The sequence below is a fragment of the Salvelinus alpinus genome, chromosome 35 (genome assembly GCF_045679555.1).
Source record: "Salvelinus alpinus chromosome 35, SLU_Salpinus.1, whole genome shotgun sequence".
In the NCBI taxonomy this organism is placed as follows: Eukaryota; Metazoa; Chordata; class Actinopteri; order Salmoniformes; family Salmonidae; genus Salvelinus; species Salvelinus alpinus.
In genome coordinates this window covers 8917399-8937516 of record NC_092120.1, presented here as the reverse complement: position 1 = coordinate 8937516, position 20118 = coordinate 8917399, and the positions used below count along the sequence as shown (strand labels likewise).

Genomic DNA, 20118 nt, shown 5'->3' with positions numbered 1-20118 from the left:
CAGCAGTTTAAAGTCAGCTTGATCTGCAGACACACACTCTCTTAGTCAGTAGCCTATGCATGGTGCCTTGTAGTATTCTCTAGAAGGTATTATGGTGCTAAGTTAGCCAAGCCAATGGGCTAAATGTCACTCTGTTGGAACATAAGTGAACTGTGCCGTCTTACCTTTGATTTCCTTCTGTTGAACTTTAAGAATCCGAGCAGACCTTTCTTCTCGGCCCCACCGACACTTGAGGTGTTGGAACAGAAGTATTCTAACAATGAACGGACAGACAATAGGTTTCAGTTCACTCCTAAAGGAAAGGGTTGGCTCACTGATCTAAAAATATAGGTTCATTCATTCATGCAGTTCATTCATTAACCAATGGGATGAAATAAACCACAGCTAGAACTATACTACTCTACCACATTATGCAAGTCATGTCAGTTATTAAAAGTTTTTAACCATGCATACAACAAAAAGTATTCTCCATAAACACACACTCTCAAGCCTCTATCTACAATCAGGCAGTTTCAACAGTAGATGGCACTGCAACTAAACTTTTCCAATATGACAGTGCATCTATTCTTCAACCTCTGAAAATATATTTAACAAACAGTCATAACACACTGTAAGCCAGAAAGAAAGGGAAATAACATTGACTGTATCTTATATTTGATCTAAGATATGTAAAACAAACAAACAAAACAAGCGAGGAGAAAAGGAACGGCAAAACGGGGTTAATGTGACTGTACAAGTGACTGTTAAGCTACAGGTAATGTCACTACAGCATTGTGGATGGGAACAATAAGCAGCATACAGACAGTAATACCTGAGTAATTTAGAGCAGGTGCAGAAGCCATTTTAGGTTGACGAACTGGAAATAATCACAGGATTTCAACAACATTAAGGGCCCTTGTAACAATGCAGACCATCCGTAACTATAAAAGATTCTCTCTTTATCAAAACTATGCAGCATTTCTCATGTCATTGGCTATGCAATCCCCCACCCCTCCCACCCCTGCCTACAGAAAAGAGGGAAACAGTGAAACTACCAACAACACTGACTATGGTATTTGACAACTGTCTCTAGTTTAACTCAAGCATCAGTACATCTCACTACGCGTTGTAGGTAGTGTTCTAATGACTAACCATCTATATTGCCTCTCTAAGGGCAGTGTCATAGGGGGAAGAGTACACACCCTGGAAGGCATGTGCTTATCAAAGCTCATTTAACCAAATATGTAAACACAAACTCACTTATTATATATTCTGCAGCGCCACCCTGATAAAATGAACTATCCCAGACTGAATTACACTCCATGTAAACATTACAGGCGCAGATGTAGCTAGCTGCAGTAAGAAAGTAATGCATGTTACTTTGATTCAAAACAATCTCACGTGTGAGTGCTGATTATAGATGCAATCAGGGTTTAAAAGCGTGACAGAAAACGACGGAGAGAGCTCAAATTAAATATACGATTAAACAGGTTGAGAAGAATAAGAGGAACAGTAATAGTTTGTTAACAGAGATAGGTTGGTACAGTTAGCCTGATCTCAGATCTGTTTGTGCTACAATATCAACTCCTTAACATTCCAAACTTGATTTGATCTGGGACCAGGCTAACACTGTAGATATCATGTGAGGACGTGGAGTAGCCTGGTCCCAGATCTGTTTGTGCTGTCTTGTCAACTCCTATAATCATTGTCGTACCAATGACCATAGTTGGCAAGAAATGTGTCACCATTCTACAGGAAGAGGTAGAGGGAGATGTGGGTATAAGGTGGTTTATTTACCAAGAGTCTGGTCCAGTACGTAGAGCTCTCTGATGCCTAGCTCGCTCAGACACTTGTCCAGCTCCAGCTCGTGGTTGCTGACATTGTCCTTCAGCAGCAGAACATGGGACGGGTCAAACTCACACTTCTCACAGATGGCTGGGACAAGGCTCTCCAGGGGCGCCAGGGGACTCACCCTCACCACCGCCTTCTGGCTCCTGTGGTAGTTCACCACCAGACGCACCGTTTTCTTTACAGGGAAGACAGAGTGACTTTAGTGCCAATGGATGGATACAGTATTAGAGAGTATTAGAGAACCTCCTAGATTCAAATAGTATTCGTTTGATCTTGAGCTTGTCTGCAATCATGCCGATCTGGCACTTCAGGCGGGCTCAATCAAACGCTCATAAATATACAATTTGAACCCAGGTCTAAGTTCAGTAATTAAATGGGACATGAAAGTAAAGATCTCAGCAGTACACATCCAATGGGAAAAACTAGCGTGGAAAATATTGAGAGAGAGGGAGAGACAAAAAGTGGGTGTCAGACTCGTGAGATAAACCATGATTAACTAAAAACTTCACTCCACCTCACTTAAAAGAGGTTACGCTTTACTTTCAGCTTTTCCCTTAGAACGTAGACATTTGTTGACAGACCTGGGGGGGGGGACTGGGGGTCATTCAAGACTAGCACTGAGGTAACCGAGGCTGGGAGCCAAGTCGAGGCCTGACAGAGAGGGCCTGTGTGTGGGCAGCCAATGACTGGTCAGTCCCAGGGTGTTTGGTGTACCCATAGAGAGAGATCATAACAACAGTGCCAGCAGCACTAAGAGGGTTGAGGTGGTTGTTATGAAGAACACAGCCTGCATCCCAAATGGCACACAATTCCCTATATAGTGCACTACTTTTAACAAGGTCCCATAGGGATCTGGTCAAAAGTAGTGCACTATATAGGAAGTAGGGTGCCATTTGGGACATACAACAAAGATACTGTTCTCACGGAGGCCATGACAGTCACACACCAGTACACAATGTACAGACTTCAAGACCCTCCTTCTGAAAACATCATGTCAACCACTTACCAGTCAAGAGTGTGTAACAATCACAAGCACAACTGTTTTTGTGTGTGGTTCTTTGCTAATACTTACTGGGGCAACTTATAAAAAAAGAATCAAAGCATATTTTTAGGCAACAATTTATCAAATGTTAGTGGAATACATAAAAATCCATACATCGAAATCAATAGATTATTATGTATGCTTACTTAAATTTACACCACTCAGTTCAAAAGGGGGGCTATACTGTACATGCTTATTACAAGTCATAAAATGCATTACAACCACATCATAATGCATTATACCGATTGGTTTTAAGTAAAGTGTTACCCACAATGTCGATGACTCAGAGTGAAATAGTGTCAGACTATGGCCATCAGCCATAGGGAGGTCAAAGGGAGATAGGGGGAGCAGGGCCCCCAGGGCCAGGGAGGCCTGAGAGTAGAGTAGAAATAATGCATGGTAACTAAAGGTAAGGCTCTCATGAAAAATTCACATGCTAGGTAGGTAGGTAGGTAGGTAGGTAGGAGACACTGGAGACAGAGCGAGAAGACACTCAATCAGCCACCGAGAGCCGGTAATAATCCCACTGACTTAGAGACTGGCTCTATAACACCTGCTGCCTACCTTAGCATGAGCCCTTTCGGGGTTTTGTGGCCTTTCCTGCTGCCACGATTTAGTGTCAAAAGGTAAAGAAGGGCGATCGCAATGGTTACATAGAGATTCATACATCACATTTCCCAGGTGTCAAAGGTTAGGTTCAATGAATGCTGAAAACATCTTATTTATTGTATCCCAAAAACAGTCAACGATACCCACCCATGCAATACAACAACAGCAAAAGGCCCAGACCAGAACAAACTCATTTCCAATAACTTCATGAAGTGCTACATACATGTGCATTCATGGAAGACTAAACAGAGGATAACTATGAATCGGGTTACAATAAAACACAGCTAATTGCTTATTCACAATCACAATGCAGCTACATATCCTCAGTAACAAACAAACACACACACACACACACACACACACACACACACACAGATCTCTATATCAGGGTCAGGATCAGTAGGTACTCACCTCTGGCACTTTAGGCGGAGGTTTCCGCACCACTTTGTCCTGCAAAACTTTCTCCCTGATGCTTATGGCAACAACGTCCAGGGACCCCAGCAGGCTGTTGGGCTTGAAGGCTAGGGACAGGCCCTCGCTGGACAGCAGCTCCAGGGTGTGATAGGCTGGGTTCAGGTGGTACCGGCTGCACAGATCCACCAACAGGTCCATGAGCGCCTTGCTGCACAGAGGCAAAAGCAGCACAGGAAGCCAGGCTGAGTCACAGACAGGAAGCCAGGTGGAGGTAGAGTCATAGGCTTGTCAGAGCGGAGCGGGACAAAGTAGACCAAGGTAAGTCCCTATTCCCTAGTTAGAGCACTTCTTTGACCAAGGACCACTACTTTTGACAAGACCGCTATGGGCTCTGGTCAAAAGTAGTGCACTATATAGGGAATAGGGTGCCATTTGGGATGTGACTTGACTGACAGATAGGGTTACCTCCTTTAGCTGTAATTACACTGGGTGATGCAAAGGCAGGCACTCATGCCGATCGGCTTACAGCATTAGATAAGCCTGCAAATTGGTACATAAAAGTCTGATTTAATGATCTGAACTTAGTGACGCTTTAGATAGTTAAATGAATTACAGATAGGAAATCTAGCCTTAGTCAATTGACAATAAATTACCCATCTGGTCTACTTATAATATATGTATGCAGGGATGGAAATTAAACTAGCCTGAGGCTAGTACTTTGCAGATAGGGCTAGTAGAAAATGTGCCAAACTAGCCCATCAGGCAAGTGATATTTTGGATTTCAAATGGCACAAATTTGGCTAGAAGAATGTAACCTGGGCTAGTAAAAATTGCAGTCTACTAGCCCGACTGGCCAGTGTCCTAAATCCTTCACTTGAGAATGTAGAATGTCTTAATAAATCCTGATACATTGTTCTGTTTTTGAGCATCATATGAAGTCCCATGTCATGTAATACAGAACATCAACTGACGAGGTGTCAAAGGGTAACTGTCAATCCAGGACAGAGACAAACTCAAGGATGCTTTCTACTGCCTGCTGGGAGAAGACAGCTCATATGACCAAAGTGCTAAAGGTCTGCTCTGAACAACCAACACGTAAAGACCAGAGCAAAGGTCGCTCATCACAGGTCTTACAACTGCATCATAATGCATTACACATTAGCTGTAGGATGGGGAGTTACGGTTCACTCGAAAATAACAATGCATTAATTTATACTAGAACTTTCTTCTTAGAATAACATATCTAGCTAGCAAATGAGGCTTTGACAAGACACTGGAAACACAACACATTGATCTGTATTCCCTATCATAATGAAAACAGTTTGACAAGTGTGACAAAACCCTTACACACCATAATGGAGAGGGTGTTGTCTGACTGCTTCCTGCACACATGAACCAGGTGATTACAAGACATTTATGACACCTGGATGAAACTCCCTTGGGCTTTAGCATGCACTGGGACAGCAAAACTGATTTCCCAGAAATCAAATGACGGTTACACACACTTAAGTTGGATTGTCCAGATTTTTTTTTTCATCTGTAAATGCTCTACAGATGGTCATACTATCAACAAACTATCTGTTGATAAGCAACTGTATGCTAAGGTTACGGTTAGGGTTAGGTTAAGAATAAGGGTTAAGTTTAGGGTTAAGATAAGGTTTAAGGTTAGAGATAGAGATGTGATTTGTGCTCAGTAACGTGTGAATCTATACTGAACAAAAATATAAAAATGCAACAAGTTAAAAGATTTTACTGAGTTACAGTTCATATAAGGAAATGGATGTGGATCAGAAAACCAGTCAGGTCAAGACCCTGGTGAGGATGACGAGCACGCAGATGAGCTTCCCTGAGGCGCTTTCTTACAGTTTGTGCTGAAATTCTTTGTTTGTGCAAACGAAAGGGGCTCCCGAGTGGCGCAGCGGTCTAAGGCTCTGCATCTCAGTGATAGAGGCGTCACTACAGACCCTGGTATGATTCCAGGCTGTATCACAACTGGCCGTGATTGGGAGTCTCATAGGGCGGCACACAATTGGCCCAGCGTCGTCCGGGTTAGGGTTTGGCCGGGGTAGGCCGTCATTGTAAATAAGAATTTCTTCTTAACTGATTTTACTAGTTAAATAAAATAAAATAAATGAAACCCACAGTTTCATCAGCTGTCCGGGTGGCTCGTCTCAGACCATCCCGCAGGTGAAGAAGCCGGATGTGGAGGTCCTGGACTGGCGTGGTTACATGTGGTCTGCGGTTGTGAGGCCGGTTGGTTGTACTGTCAAATTCTCTAAAACGATATTGGAGGTGGCTTATGGTAGAGAAATAAACATTCTCTGGCAACAGCTCTGGTGGAAATTCCTGCAGTCAGTATTCCAATTGCACTCTCCCTCAAAACTTGAGACACCTTTGGCATTGTGTTGTGTGATAAAACTGCACATTCTGGAGTGGCCTTTTATTGTCCCCAGCATCAGCTTCTTCATATGCCACACCTGTCAGGTGGATGGATTAGAAATGTTCAGTAACAGTGATGTAAACCAATTTGTGCACCAAATTTGAAAGTAATAAGCTTTTTGTTCGTATTAGAAATGTTAATTTTATTTCTGCTCATGAAACATGGGACCCACACTTTACATGTTGTGTTTATATTTTTGTTTAGTATAGATAGCTAGTTGAAATGTTACTGATAGTCTAAAGATGGACGATCCAAATTAAGTGTTACCCAAATTACTTGGCAAAGAGCATCACGCAGAGTAAAAGGAAATGGAAAAGACGGCCCCAAGTGAGAGAGATGACGACCACTGTATGAGCCTGATCCCAGATCTGTTTTATTTCTGTCCAGAGCAGTTGGCAAGACTTCAGACAGACCTGGGACCACTGTCCTATATTGGTTAAAAAAAAATACTGTTAGAAACTCTCACATGCCACTCATTAACAGCATTAACAGAGGCCCTCGTCTTGTTTTCTGCATGAGGGCTGGAGTCCTGGATGGCCTGGTCTGATTCACTCACTGCTCCAGCAGAAAGAGAGAGAGACCCTCATTAAGGCTAGAGAGGCTCTGGCAGGTCAGCTTCTCACAACATGCGCACACACACTGATTCTGGGCCACTGAGGGAACCTTGAAAAGGCCTCTCTGATCAGATACCAAACAAGGCCACATCCACATACATAACAGAATCTGTGAATTGAGGGTCGAAGGGTTAATGTGTACGTGTGCATATGTGACGTGTGTGTGTGTGTTGGTGTGTGCGTGTGTTGCCTCTCACCTGCCGTCCACTGTGCTGCTGGTCTGGTAGCCTTGAGGCAGAGTGATGTGGAGGTCTACGCTGGTCCTCATCATGTTCTCCTTGGTGTCCATCACCATGCTGCCCATACTGCCCTGCGCTGAGCCTCCCCCATCAGGCACGGCGTTACGGAAGATTCTCCTGGGGGCGGGCTCGGGGGCCGGGGGCGGAGGAGGGGCTCGGGACTTCATCCTCTTCCTGGGGGACGGACAGAGGTTAAGGCATAAGGTTAGGGGTATGGCTAAGTTTTGGGTTAAGATTAGTTTTATCATCAGATATTTTAGAGCGAAATTGTCCTTTGCAGATTGGCCTGATTGTGGCAACCTAGAGAAATTAATTATGTTGTTTTGTTTTCTCCCAGAAAAGGCAGTCCGGTCGTCATGGCGATTCAAAGGGAAATAGAATAGACAAGATTTCGCACTACTTTGCTGTTTTGCGCTGGGATAGGTGACAACAAACATAATAGAGGCAACTTGAATGGCAATAACTTACTGTCTTTCAGAGAGATTACTTAAAAGCAAGTCTATCTCCAGATATGTAAAGGTTGTTTATTGGTTGTCAGGGTCACAATGGTCTGTGTTGATGTGATGTTCCATTCAAATCTGACACCAAGGACTTTCCTTATCATGATTTGTTCATTATTATAAAAACTTAATGCAGTTATCTTGTTTTATAAATACTTTAAAAAAAGAGGTGCTCTACAAGCCTTTGGGTTTTTAACCCTTCCTGCACATGCTCTTTTCATTTGCCTTTTAAACTTTTATCATATTGTTTTGTAGTTTCTTGTGTGCAAATAAATAAACAGTGGTGGGCCGTCAGGGCCTGCAAGGCCTTCTCTGCTGGCCTAAACATCATCAGAATAAAAAAAAAAATTAAATATATTTTCCCACAAATATGTATTAAATTATTCCCCAGAGTAAGAGTTATACTCTTCATTTCATAGCTTTCCTCTTGGTTGCACTGCTTCCAGCCCCAGGTTGAGATTTGGAGGGCTGGTCTTTATGTTAGATCTTTTATCCAATCATATTCAGCCATCATGTGTTGCCAGGGGTCTAAAATCTGCCCTCAGGCCTTCAGAATCAACAGTGCGGGCGCTTGTATCTTATAGTGAATGGAAATTAAAATTTAGTGTCAACCAATCAGCTTTAGAGTTGGCTATTGTACGCCTGCTGGCTGGCTCCAGTGTTACACAGGAGCCAGCTAGCAGGCGTAGTGCGTCCACGTCTTTTGATTGGATTACCAATATTGAGAGGCAGGTCCTATGGGCAGGTCTATGCCGATCTAGGAAACTGAATTTGATAAACGAATTAATTTGCGTTCTACTAAGCTGTTTTTTCAACCCACAATGGCGGAAGGAGGAGAAGATATCGATTTGGTCGAGGATATAATTATAACGCCATTCTCAAGACGAACTTTTCAAGAAAAGTTAGACATTGTAAGGAGAGGTCGCCCGACGCCACAAAGCCTGTCACAGGCGGGAAAGGGGTTCGTTCGCTCGCCACTTTCAAAGTTTCAACTACGAGCGCTGTCAATGGCTCACAGGCTCCGAGAAGCACTGCAAACTGTACTGCTGGGAATGCCTATTATTTGCAAGTGATCGATTTGGTGTTTGGAGCCACACTGGCTTTGCAAACTTGAGTTGTCTGTTAAACACTGTTTACCCAAAAATGTCAATTTGTCAATTTCAAGGTGACGCAACGCCTGGTTATACTGCGTTTCTGTCTAAATGTATAGTGTCTAGAGCCATGGCATCATAATGATGGTAATAAGAGGTGGATTAATTCGGGTGGGACTGTGTAGTACCTCACTGAAGGCCTAGGCCCCAGGCCCACGGCACGCCACTGTAAATAAAACAATAATTTTGTTTCAGTATAGAGATGTAACCATCTAAACACACAAGGATAAAGATAACCAGCATGCATTGCAATTCGTCCAAACTCGTGTCTGTCGCATTACAATGTTTTTCTATTGTCTGTCATTATACTGTATAATGCTTCATGCTTCAATATATCAATTACAATAGACATAAAAAACCTTTTCAACTCTCTTTTTTGAGCGCAGGCGGCACCTCTACACTGCACCAAAATACATGGCGCTAACTGCACTGATGGCAGGACTTTGAGAGAAGATTATGTAAATTATTAGTGGTCCTAACTTTCACTACACCTGACTATTTATTTGACACGTGTCAGAGGAACAAATTGTAGCTTTGTCTCAGCACACACCATTATCTTGACTATAATATACAGTTTACAATGATTAATGCTCTTTCCCTTCTAGGTATGTTCAATAGCTACACACTTTCTCCCTACTGAGCAAACAACAGTGAGATAAATCTGCACCACTCACGTCAAATCAGTCCTTGGGCTTTTGATTAAGCGTTCTGTATATCAGTCCGTGTTTATGTTTATAAATCCTTCCCAAGGAATACAGGGAAAAGGTCTCTTCTAGGAGCCTTGAAGACACCTTGTTCTTTGTAGGTGGAGAGTAGGCATGCATGTGAACATTCAACAAACCACTGTGCTTGGACTCTAACCTCACTTAAGTTAATTATTAATAACTAAGTCCGGCATCCATACACCGCCACAGAGCAATTGAACCATTGAAATACAATTGTTCCAAACACTACAGAGAGGGCGATTAAATGAAAAGAACTTCATGATCAAAACCAGTGTAGTGTGGTATACCAATATGAATGGGTCAGGTAGACACTGCACCTGTGTAGCTGTGTGTTTGAAATTGGGGCAACAACTCGCAAATCTCCGCTCGAGACTGAGATCTTAGTGTGCCCTTGTCTCCAGCCCAGGACCCATTGAGTCAGCCAACACACACACACACACACAAACAAACAAAGAACCTTTTCCGGCAGAGAGAGAGTCTCCCAAAGAGAGAAGGAAACTCCGTTACTGAGCTGGGTAGTAAGTGCAGCTTCCTCAGTGATCCTCAGTGACTGGGTTACAAATGGGCCTTTCACAGAACCACTCAGTCCGCTCTCTCCACTTCATTGCCCAGTTATGAAAGGAATCAACCCAAGATATTTTTTTAACTGAACACACAATCCAATGGAAACACATACAAGATTTTGTTTAACGACTGTGAGAAGGTCACTTCTGGTGACTTTTTTAAAGGCCATTGTAATCCAAAATGCATGAAAATTTAATTATGTTATTTTCCTTTGAAACTCATCTGCAAAATAATTTTATCTCGAGCTCAGTGATATCACCAGCCAATTCTATATTAACCCCCAAAATAATTTAGCTAGCGTAACGTTACTGTATCTTAGCTAACAATTATAATAGGGTTGGCTATACTTCCAGGATTACAAGCTAGCTAGCTAGTTACCTTGGAGGTTTCTTGGACAATCTGATGAGAATCTGAGGACGATTCATAACTTTTTCTAACTTCCCACAGATGTCAATTCAGTGTCTATTCCACGTTGGTTCAACGTCATTTCATATCTGTAAGGTCCCTCAATCGAGTAATGAATTTCAAGCACAGACACAATCACAAAGACAAGGGAGGTTTTTCAATGCCTAAAGAAGGACACCGTTTGGTAGAGGTGTAAAAAAAAGAAAATGGAATATCCCTTTGAGCAAAGAAATTTACTTTTTGTCCTGAATACAAAGCGTAATGCTTGGGGAAAATCCAACACAACACATCACTGAGTACCACTCTTCATATTTTCAAGCATGGTGGTGGCTGCATCATGTTATGGGTATGCTTGTCATTGGCAGGCAAGGAGTAGCCCAAATCTACACTGGAGTTGCATACCACGACAACATTATATGTAACCGAGTGACCCCGGTTACAATTTTGACTTAAATCAGCTTGGAAATCTATGGCAAGACTTGAAAATGGCTGTCTAGCAATCATCAACAGGAAATTTGAATAATGTTTCAAAGAATAAATGGGCAAATATTGTACAGTCCAGATGTGCAAAGCTCTCAGAGACTTACCCAAAAAGACGTACAGCTGTAATTATTGTAGGATTACATTGCAGTAGGGATTGTCAGAGATAGTGTAACCATAGTGTAACTATGATATGGTCAACAACATCACCCCACAGTACAGTAGGGAGTAGCCAGTGACTAACAAACCAGCTAGGTGTTGAGAGGAGTGGCCTACTGCTATAAACCTAAGCTAGCTGTTTAGACCCAGCAGGGGTGTGTAAGCATCACAACAAGCCCCACAGCACAGGAACTGCAGTAGCTGTAGGGTATCTAGCTAACCAGTGAATAGATACTACTTCTATAACCTGGCAATTTGTTACCCTGGTGTTGTGTTAGACTGATTACGAGATTAGTCTCTGTGTGCATGGGACTGTTCACATTCCAAGGCCCAAATAAGACTCTGCTCCCCTCTAGGCAACTATCCAGTTAGAATAAGTCAACCCCTCTGTGCTCTTTCTGCCACAGGCTCAAGTTCATATCAATAATGCTCTGTTGTATTGGACAACAATAAAGGAAGCAGTGAGTCAGTGGGAGATACAACTCACTGACTAACTCTGCAAGGAAAGACTGATAAGAGCTTGTACTGTATGAGGTTCATAAGTTATCCTGACAAAATAATTATGGAAATATAAATATTCCTTCCTTCCCTGGGTCTTATTAAAATAGTGGAATATGTTAGTAGAGTTTGGGACTGTAGTGTATTAGAAGCAGGAGCCAGTTTAGACCTGATGAAGAGAGACGTACACAATGACAACCTGTCATTTTAGAAGTTAAAGGTAGGGGAAACACTAGCTGCATCTCAAATGGCACCCTAATCTTTATATGGGGCATCACTTTTGAGCAGAGCCCTATAGGCCCTGGACAATCTAAAGTGGTGCACTATAAAGTGGATAGAGTGCCATTTGGTACACAACCACTGTGGTGAGAGACACCTGTCATGGCCCGTTCTATGCAACACAATGGGATTAGCCCCAAACAAGGGGAGCACTATGCTCTAAAAAGTAGGCACTGTGCATTTAGGCATACTATGGAGTAATAAAACAAAAAAGTGACCCATTTCACTCCAACAGACATTTATTTTACTGACCATAATTAGCATATGAAATACCTGCATATTATTAGTAACTACATACTATACTACATAGGAACTAGGATCCTATTGGAACATACTGCTATTTGTGTACTGTGTGTAAGGTAAAGGAAAATCTTAATAATCTATTTCCTGACATTAGTATACAATATTTCTTAGCATACAATAATATGAAGGTTCTGATCAAAATATATACATTGAACATTTGATTTAAAAATGTATTAATAATAATAATAATAATAATAATATGAAGGGACAGAGGAGAATAAACAAGTAAATATCAGGAAATAAAATACTTCTTTGGGTAATTATGTAGTCCACCCCATTGTGCCTATTGTCTGCTAAAGCAGCTTGATCTGGTTTTAGAAATCTTTGGCCATCTCATTTGGGATCTTTTAATACCACAACAGACTAGCTATTGATTAAGGACCGAGGAAGAAAAAAAAATCTGCCTTCATTTGGAAGGTGTCCAAGTGCTGAGAGAGAGAAAGAGAGACTGTCAGCACACATCAATGAGAGACTGTAGATTGCTACTAGCGTTCCCATAGACTTCCAGTAATTGAGCCAACGGCTATCTACATTTATTTAAAAGCGTGGCAGAATCGCAGCAGAAATATATATAAAGCCTCCTGAGTGGCACAGCGGTCTAAGGCACTGCATTGCAGTGCTTGAGGAGTCACTACAGACCTAGGTTCGATCCCAGGCTGTGTCGCAGCTGGCTGCGACCGGGAGACCGATGAGGCGGCGCACAACTGGCCCAGCATCGTCCGGGTTAGGGGAGGGTTTGGCCTGCTGGGATGTCCTTGTCCCACCGTGCTCTAGCGACTCCTGTGGCGGGCATGTGTGGTCGCCAGTTGTACAGTGTTTCCTCCGACACATTGGAGGTGTGGCTAGCATGTGTGGCTAGCTTCTGGGTTAAGTGAGCAGTGTGTCAAGATGCAGTGCAGCTAGGCAGGGCCGTGTTTCGGAGGACGCATGGCTCTCGACCTTCGACTCTACCGAGTCCATACGGAAATTGATGGGACAAGACTAACTACCAATTGGATACCATGAAAAAGGGGTAAAAAGTACAAAACATTTTTGAATAAACTATATATATATATATATATACACACACATACATACATACACAATATCAGTCAAAAGTTTGGACACACCTACTCATTAAAGGGTTTTTGTAATTTTTTTACTATTTTCTACATTGTAGAATAATAGTGAAGACATCAAAACCAGGAGAAGCTGGTTGAGATAATGACAAGTGTGTGCAAAGCTTTCATCAAGGCAAAGGGTGGCTACTTTGAAGAATCTCAAATATAAAATATATTTTGATTTGTTTAACACTTTTTTGGTTACTACATCATTCCATATGTGTTATTCATAGTTTTGATGTCTTCACTGTTATTCTACAATGTAGAAAATAGTAAAGATAAAGAAAACCCTGGAATGAGTAGGGGTGTCCAAACTTTTGACTGGTACTGTATATTAAATTACATCATATTTTTTGCAGCGGTTGCAACAATTAAGAGCCACCTCTGCTATAATAACATAGGGAAAACACTACCTTAAGAAGCTCTTAAACTCTTCCACACGTTAGAACCAATGCTATTCTTGTCGGTTGTCACTTGAGTTTCCCCCCTATTGAGCAGAGGACAGACAGTGAATACCCTCAGCCACTCCACAGAGCAACAATGGCAGCATGCTCTCTGGGAGCCATGGTGTTCTCATAGCAACCTATATTTACACCACTAGGAGAGAGAGACTTGCTCTCTATTTGGTGGCAGCTGGGTATTTATGACTTATGCTGCAAAAAGTGAATGACCCACATGCATCTAGGGGACATTTGAGCTCCACAGAGGCATTTGTTTGCAGTTGCTAAGAGCATGCAGCTTCCTAATTCAGCATATGCCCCCACTCTCAAATTACAAACTTCTCGACGGGTAGACTAAAGCCCACCCTATTTTATTGCTGAGATGGCAAGGACTTCATTGGCTTTCTGATGATAACAACCTGGCCAGTGAATTCTCTGAAGTGTCCATTTAAAACTGTATTTGGCTCTACTACAATACAAAGTTCTCTGAGAACAGTAACACGGAAAATACCAACAGGTAGTCTAAAGTCAAATCAGTATAATCAAATAATGTACCGAGAAGTAGATCATGGTTGTATTGTTTTTTAAATGAAAACATAAGCCAATTAATATTTTCATATAAACTCAGGGAAAAAAAGAAACCTCTCACTGTCAACTGCGTTTATTTTCGGCAAACTTAACATGTGTAAATATTTGTATGAACATAACAAGATTCAACAACTGAGACATAAACTGAACAAGTTCCACAGACATGTGACTAACAGAAATTGAATGCGTTCCTGAACAAAGGGGGGGGTCAAAATCAAAAGTAACAGTCAGTATCTGATGTGGCCACCAGCTGCATTAAGTACTGCAGTGCATCTCCTCCTCACGAACTGCACCAGATTTGCCAGTTCTTGCTGTGAAATGGGGGGGGTGGGGGGGGGGGGGTGGACCTAGCCCGGGGGGGTGGGGGGGGGGGGGTGGACCTAGCCCTCACCCTCTGATTCAACAATGGGATTGAGATCGGGGCTCTTCGCTGGCCATGGCAGAACACTGACATTCTTGTCTTGCAGGAAATCACACACAGAACGAGCAGTATGGCTGGTGGCAGTGTCTGGAGGGTCATGTCAGGATGACGCCTGCAGGGATAGTACCACATGAGGGAGGAGGATGTCTTCCCTGTAACGCACAGCGTTGAGATTGCCTGCAATGACAACAAGCTCAGTCCGATGATGCTGTGACACACCGCCCCAGACCATGACGGACACTCCACCTCCAAATCGATCCCGCTCCAGAGTACAGGCCTCGGTTTAACGCTCATTTCTTCGACGATAAACGCAAATCCGACCATCACCCCTGGTGAGACAAAACCGCAACTCGTCAGTGAAGAGCACTTTTTGCCAGTCCTGTCTGGTCCAGCGACGGTGGGTTTGTGCTCATAGGCGACCTTGTTGCCGGTGATGTCTGGTGAGGACCTGCCTTACAAGAGGCCTACAAGCCCTCAGTCCAGCCTCTCTCAGCCTATTGCGGACAGTCTGACCACTGATGGCGGGATTGTGCGTTCCTGGTCTAATTCTGGCAGCTGTTGTTGCAATCCTGTACCTGTCCCGCAGGTGTGATGTTCAGATGTACCGATCCTGTGCAGGTGTTGCTACACGTGGTCTGCCACTGCGAGGACGATCAGCTGTCCGTCCTGTCTCCCTGTAGCGCTGTCTTAGGCGTCTCACATTTATTGCCCTGGCCACATCTGCAGTCCTCATGCCTCCTTGCAGCATGCCTAAGGCACGTTCACACAGATGAGCAGGGACCCTGGGCATCTTTCTTTTGGTGTTTTTCAGAGTCAGTAGAAAGGCCTCTTTAGTGTCCTAAGTTTTCAGAACTGTCACCTTAATTGCCTACCGTCTGTAAGCTGTTAGTGTCTTAACGACCGTTACACAGGTGCATGTTCATTAATTGTTTATTAGTTCATTGAGCATGGGAAAGTGTTTAAACCCTTGACAATAAAGATCTGTGAAGTTATTTGGATTTTTACGAATTATCTTTGAAAGACAAGGTCCTGTAAACATTTATTTTTTCAGGGACCTGTAAACATTTATTTTTTCAGGGATTTTTTTTTTTTTGCTGAGTTTATTTGCCTTGCGGTTTTCATTATGTTTAGGTCATGGTTCGTGGTGTCTCCAAAGTATTTTGGGGTGTATGATTGTTGTTACGTATAGATTTAAAACGTGTCCCCTTTTAGACAATGATAGCGGGTGAGTCACTATGGAGGGTAATGTGGGTGTTTCGGTTGTAGAATATGTAGAGGGTGTAACAGGGTGTATTCCGTTGCAGTCCAGATGACACTCCTCGCCCCGCAATGGCCTCTTCCCAAATGCCATGCTCTATCATTACACACCCACACACCATGCTCAGAAAACTCCGGCTCTGCTAGCCTTGGACAGTTCCAAAGCTGCTGGTTCTGGGAGTGACAGGACTATAACCACATCTCTGGGGGAACAAGTGAACCCAGCTCCTCTTGCTCTAACATAGGTGCCTTCTGGGATCAATTACTCATTGGCAGCAAGAGAGAGATACATGAATAAGAGAAGAGCATCTCTGGGCTGCCGTTCTCTCTGACATCCACCTAAGGAAGAGGCAGAGGCACCACTTGTTGTACTGTAACAAATCAGACACCACCCCTCTTCTCTTCACAGCAGTCAGAGACATGTAAGCTAGGTGCCTAGGCCTGGTCATCTGTTCCTGACTGGTTGGTGATTCATGGCTGCCTGGTCTATGTGGTCTATGCTGCCTGGACTGGTGGTGAGACATCGCATAAGTAATTACAGCCACAGGAAAAAACAGCCAACATATTCACTTCAACTAAACACTCTTAGAAAACAGGGTTGTTTGGCTGTCCCCATAGAATCTTTTTTTGGTTCCAGGTAGGATCCTTTGGGTTCCATGTAGAACCCTCTGTGGGTAGGGTTTTACATGGAACCCAAAAGGGTTCTAACGTGGAACCAAAACGGGTTCTTCAAAGGGGTCTCCTATGGGGACAGCTGAAGAACCCTTTTAGGTGCTATATAGCACCATTTCTTCTAAGTGTGTATGCATGCCGCCTACCTAGCGAACAAATAATGACAAAGCATCCTCACTTCAAATCAAAGTTTATTTGTCACGTGCGCCGAATACAACAGGTGTAGACCTTAGTGAAATGCTTACTTGCAGGCTCTAACCAATGGTGCGGGGGAAAAAAGAAGGTGTGCGTGTGTGTAGGTAAGTAAAGAAATAAAACAGTAAAAAGACATTTGAAAAAAGAGTAGCAAGGCTATATACAGACACCTGTTAGTCAGGCTTATTGAGGTAGTATGTACATGTAGGTATCGTTAAAGTGACATATATATATATATATGATGAACAGAGTAGCAGAAGCGTAAAAAGAAGGGTTGGCGGGTGGTGGGACACAATGCAGATAGCCCGGTTAGCCAATGTGCGGGAGCACTGGTTGGTCGGGCCAATTTAGGTAGTATGTACATGAATGTATAGTTAAAGTGACTATGCATATAAGATAAACAGAGAGTAGCAGCAGCGTAAAAGAGGGGTTGGGGGGGCACACAATGCAAATAGTCCGGGTAACCATTTGGTTACCTGTTCAGGAGTCTTATGGCTTGGGGGTAAAAACTGTTGAGAAGCCTTTTTGTCCTGGACTTGGCACTGCGGTACCGCTTGCCATGCGGTAGTAGAGAGAACAGTCTATGACTGGGGTCTTTGACAATTTTTAGGGCCTTCCTCTGACACCGCCTGGTGTAGAGGTCCTGGATGGCAGGCAGCTTTGCCCCAGTGATGTACTAGGCCGTACGCACTACCCTCTGAAGTGCCTTGCGGTCGGAGGCCGAGCAATTGCCGTACCAGGCAGTGATGCAACCGGTCAGGATGCTCTCGATGTTGCAGCTGTAGAACCTTTTGAGGATCTCAGGACCCATGCCAAATCTTTTTAGTTTCCTAAGGGGGAATAGGATTTGTCGTGCCCTCTTCACGACTGTCTTGGTGTGTTTGGACCAATCTAGTTTGTTGTTGATGTGGACACCAAGGAATTTGAAGCTCTCAACCTGCTCCACTACAGCCCCGTCGATGAGAATGGGGATGTGCTCGGTGCTCCTTTTCCTGTAGTCCACAATCATCTCCTTAGTCTTGGTTACGTTGAGGGATAGGTTGTTATTCTGGCACCAGCCGGCCAGGTCTCTGACCTCCTCCCTATAGGCTGTCTCGTCGTTGTCGGTGATCAGGCCTACCACTGTTGTGTTGTCTGCAAACTTAATGATGGTGTTGGAGTCGTGCCTGGCCATGCAGTTGTGGGTGAACAGGGAGTATAGGAGGGGACAGAGCACACACCCCTGGGGAGATCCAGTGTACCTCAGGAATGTCTTAATGCAACTATTAAATAGAGCAAACACCACAGAGCAACAGCAGTGTTCTGAAGTAGGCTATTGACGCAACAAATACATACAACTATAGTTTACTGATAAGACACATGGCTGAGTGGACCAAACAAAGCCTCTGAAGCCAGATGGTGCAGTGCTCAGTTAATAGGGTAATTCCTTTAGCATCCCATATTACTGCAGATACATCTGTGTCCTAAAGGTTACCCTATTTCTATATAGTGCACTACTTTTGACCAAGGTCCATAGGGCTTTGATCAAAAGTAGGGCACTATGTAGAGAATAGGTTGCCATTTGGGAAGCAGACTAAGTCTCTGCTCTAATCCACTGACCGCTTCAGACCACGGTTTTAGACTAACAACTCTCACTTAGCCAGGACCCATGTCATGAGACCTGTCCCCTTTAATAGAGACAGTGTGTCTGGACAGGATTCAGTCTCTCTCAGAACCTAATCTTCGAGGATTGCACATGCCAGTGCAAACAAGAGAAGCCTATACTGTATAGCCTACCCTATACACCAGATCTGCATCCCTACAGTATATAGTGCACTATTTTTGACCAGAGCCCTATGGGCCATGGTCAAAAGTAGTGCACTATATAGGGAGTAGTGTGCCATTTGAGATGCAGACCAGGATTATACTGTATAACCTGGCCCTCTAGACCAGCTGCTGTGTGTGAAACCATCCCTGGTGGAGGGTAATATCCCACAGGACAGGGAGTAGAGCACTGAGCAGCGGGGACTGGGGAGGGAACAGAACAGCAGGAAATAACAATTAGCTTGTTCCATATTCCCTAAGCAACTCCCTCAATTAACAAAGCTCTGCTGCAGGGAAGGACTCAGAGAAACACATATTATACCACTCCTCTTTTAGCCATAGACACTTCCAGTCACAGAATGAGACTAACATATGATTATGGTATTTGTTAAATAAGGGGAGGCTACTGCAGTAAAGGTGTGAAAAAGAAAATAGCTGTAAACAGTGGCAAACTAGTGTCAGTACTAGCATCACCGTATGATAACCTAAAGCATCACTAGAACCAACAGCTGCTCTTCCTCTTACCCAGAGTCTGCCATCCACAGTGTGACGGTGCAGGTGAAATAACAATCACAACCATCCAAAATAAGAACATGGCCATTAACGAACTCAAGATTACTACCACACCTAACCTAATATTTGGGGCTCGTCTCAACTGTACAGTCGTGGCCAAAAGTTTTGAGAATGACACAAATATTAATTTTCACAAAGTCTGCTGCCTCAGTTTGTATGATGGCAATTTGCATATACTCCAGAATGTTATGAAGAGTGATCAGATGAATTGCAATTAATTGCAAAGTCCCTCTTTGCCATGCAAATGAACTGAATCCCCCAAAAACATTTCCACTGCATTTCAGCCCTGCCACAAAAGGACCAGCTGACATCATGTCAGTGATTCTCTCGTTAACACAGGTGTGAGTGTTGACGAGGACAAGGCTGGAGATCACTCTGTCATGCTGATTGAGTTCGAATAACAGACTGGAAGCTTCAAAAGGAGGATGGTGCTTGGAATCATTGTTCTTCCTCTCAACCATGGTTACCTGCAAGGAAACACATGTCGTCATCATTGCTATGCACAAAAAGGGCTTCACAGGCAAGGATATTGCTGCCAGTAAGATTGCACCTAAATCAACCATTTATCGGATCATCAAGAACTTCAAGGAGAGCGGTTCAATTGTTGTGAAGAAGGCTTCAGGGCGGCCAAGAATGTCCAGCAAGCACCAGGACCGTCTCCTAAAGTTGATTCAGCTGCGGGATCGGGGCACCACCAGTACAGAGCTTGCTCAAGAATGGCAGCAGGCAGGTGTGAGTGCATCTGCACGCACAGTGAGGCGAAGACTTTTGGAGGATGGCCTGGTGTCAAGAAGGGCAGCAAAGAAGCCACTTCTCT

General features: G+C 43.5%; 1 protein-coding gene across 6 annotated transcripts in view; it reads right to left on the bottom strand.

The window, feature by feature from the left end:
• LOC139563921 (protein cordon-bleu-like) overlaps positions 1–20118 on the bottom strand; it is a 61255-nt gene that overhangs the window by 30711 nt on the left and 10426 nt on the right. For 3 of the 6 annotated variants that reach the window (XM_071382949.1, XM_071382955.1, XM_071382953.1), the window contains exons 3-7: positions 7147–7362; positions 3893–4103; positions 1777–2005; positions 812–856; positions 165–253 (exon numbers count right to left, since the gene is read on the bottom strand). In XM_071382949.1, the coding sequence (XP_071239050.1) occupies positions 165–253; positions 812–856; positions 1777–2005; positions 3893–4103; positions 7147–7362 (790 nt within the window). Of the gene's footprint in view, positions 1–164; positions 254–811; positions 857–1776; positions 2006–3892; positions 4104–7146; positions 7363–9513; positions 9650–20118 lie in introns of those variants that run through there. The other 3 variants (XM_071382950.1, XM_071382954.1, XM_071382952.1) reach the window with 2 other exon arrangements.